We start from the raw sequence: 2,274 nt of genomic DNA on the forward strand, positions 1-2,274 counted from the left end.
AGCCCCTGCCCTGATGCTGTGACAGTAGCCAGCTCCAGGTGACGGCTACGTGCCTGCATTTTCCACCCACCAGCCAGCCTTCTGAGCTCTTTCCTAGAGTGACTCTTCTCCCGAGACCCCCGTGGGCCGCCCCCGTTAGTAAAACAGGACACCACACGGAGAGGCCAGGAGCTTGAGACGAGGCCCTGAGGATGCGGGGGGGCTCTCCCCACACGGGTGAGTCACGATGCCCCTTTTGCGTGACGCTGCAAAGAGTGAACGTGGTGACTTCACCGAGTGGGGCATCTCAGCGGAGAGTGGAGGGGTGGGCAGGTGAAGGGAGCAGGTAAGTGGGAAGGGGTGACCCAGCAGGGGGAGAAGTTGTGACATAGGATGCCCTGTGCCAGGAAGGGCCAGGGTACGTCTGAAGGACAGAATGACTGACAAGGCATGGGGCGTCAAGGGCCACATGGAGGGGCCTGGTGGGCAGGGCCACGGGCGGGGCAGCATGGAGGGTTTTGAACAGTGTGCTGTGAAGAGAACATGGTGGCCTCACCTAGTCAGTGGGGGGGGCGGGGGGTGAGAGCCCCTCCTCCACAGGGAGAAGCCCAGAGCATCTGTGTTCACAGGATGTTCTACAGGACATTGGGCTCCACAAGCCTGCCCCAGAAGCCAGCTGTTGGGGAGAGGATGGGGGACCTCAGGGACGGGTGGAATTCCCCCTGAACACACACACACTCATACACACACACACACACACACACACACACACATACACTCATACACACACACACATATACCCCCCCACACATACAGCATCTAGAGCAGCCCAGCTGGGGCTTGTGTGTCTCATGCCAAAGGCTTCATCTAGTTACAGGACCTCTGAGCTCCCATCCAGCACAAACATTTCATAACTGGGTCCATCTAGTGTGGTGATTAGCATGCAATGACTCATCAATAAATGCTCACCAAGAGGTACTGATGAGACAGAGATAGGATAAGACATTTAACAGCAAGCAAAACATCCAGGAGACACAGCCAGCACCCTCCTCACCTCCCCCCAGACTCAGAGAAAATCAGGTTTACAAAGCTCACACATACACTCATACACACACACACATATACCCCCCCACACATACAGCATCTAGAGCAGCCCAGCTGGGGCTTGTGTGTCTCATGCCAAAGGCTTCATCTAGTTACAGGACCTCTGAGCTCCCATCCAGCACAAACATTTCATAACTGGGTCCATTTAGTGTGGTGATTAGCATGCAATGACTCATCAATAAATGCTCACCAAGAGGTACTGATGAGACAGAGATAGGATAAGACATTTAACAGCAAGCAAAACATCCAGGAGACACAGCCAGCACCCTCCTCACCTCCCCCCAGACTCAGAGAAAATCAGGTTTACAAAGCTTCTTGGTTTGAAACGACCAAGGACCCTCACCAAGCAACACTGGCCTCCCTGTGGACATTCGTACAGATGGGACACAGGGGCACGTACTGACAATATAACCCAGAAATTCTGCATGCCTGAAGCAAAGGTAAATATTTCTTCCTAATTTTTCTGACTATAGAAGTCATATATTCTCTAGGCATAAAATTTAGGATTTATAGAAGCATATGAAGAAGAAACCCAGCCGTTGAGCAGTAACCACTATAAATAGTTTGCTCTCTTTCTTCCTAGCCATCTATGCTCAGACATTTTATTTTTGCAAAAAAATGGGGATAATATAAAAAAAAATTCTGATTTTTCTTCAAAATTTTATTTTTAGTATTTTAGCATAATAATAATATATTTAACACTTTTAATGGCAGTGTATTATTCCATTTACCTGGATATACCATAATGGACCCCCACTGTTCGGTTTAAGGTGCTTCCAAGTTTTCCTGTACATAGTTTGGGGAAAGGTCTTCTGACAATGGCGGGCTAGGGTCTCTGAACCAATCCTCTCATTTAAAAAATAACAAAATCTGGGACTTCCCTGGTGGCGCAGTGGTTAAGAATCCACCTGCCAATGCAGGGGAAACGGGTTCGAGCCCTGGTCCGGGAAGATCCCACATGCTGCGGAGCAACTAAGCCCCATGCGCCACAACTCCTGAGCCTACGCTCTAGAGCCCTCGCGTGGCAACTACTGAGCCCGCGTGCCACAACTCCTGAAGCCCACGCACCTAGAGCCCGTGCTCCACAACAAGAGAAGCCACCACAATGCGAAGCCTGCGCACTGCAACGAAGAGTAGCCCCCGCTCGCCGCAACTAGAGAAAGCCTGTGCGCAGCAACAAAGACCCAATGC

The 2,274-nt window shown here is 51.0% G+C and overlaps 1 protein-coding gene across 1 annotated transcript in view; it reads left to right on the plus strand.

Annotated features, from left to right (window-relative positions):
• The first annotated feature begins 226 nt into the window (after nucleotides 1-226).
• CDH26 (cadherin 26) overlaps nucleotides 227-2,274 on the plus strand; it is a 53,962-nt gene continuing 51,914 nt past the window's right edge. Inside the window, 1 exon segment of the mRNA XM_028499592.1 lies at nucleotides 227-304. Within this exon segment, the coding sequence (XP_028355393.1) occupies nucleotides 227-304 (78 nt within the window).

This window comes from Physeter macrocephalus, chromosome 14, assembly GCF_002837175.3.
Source record: "Physeter macrocephalus isolate SW-GA chromosome 14, ASM283717v5, whole genome shotgun sequence".
Taxonomy (NCBI): Eukaryota; Metazoa; Chordata; class Mammalia; order Artiodactyla; family Physeteridae; genus Physeter; species Physeter macrocephalus.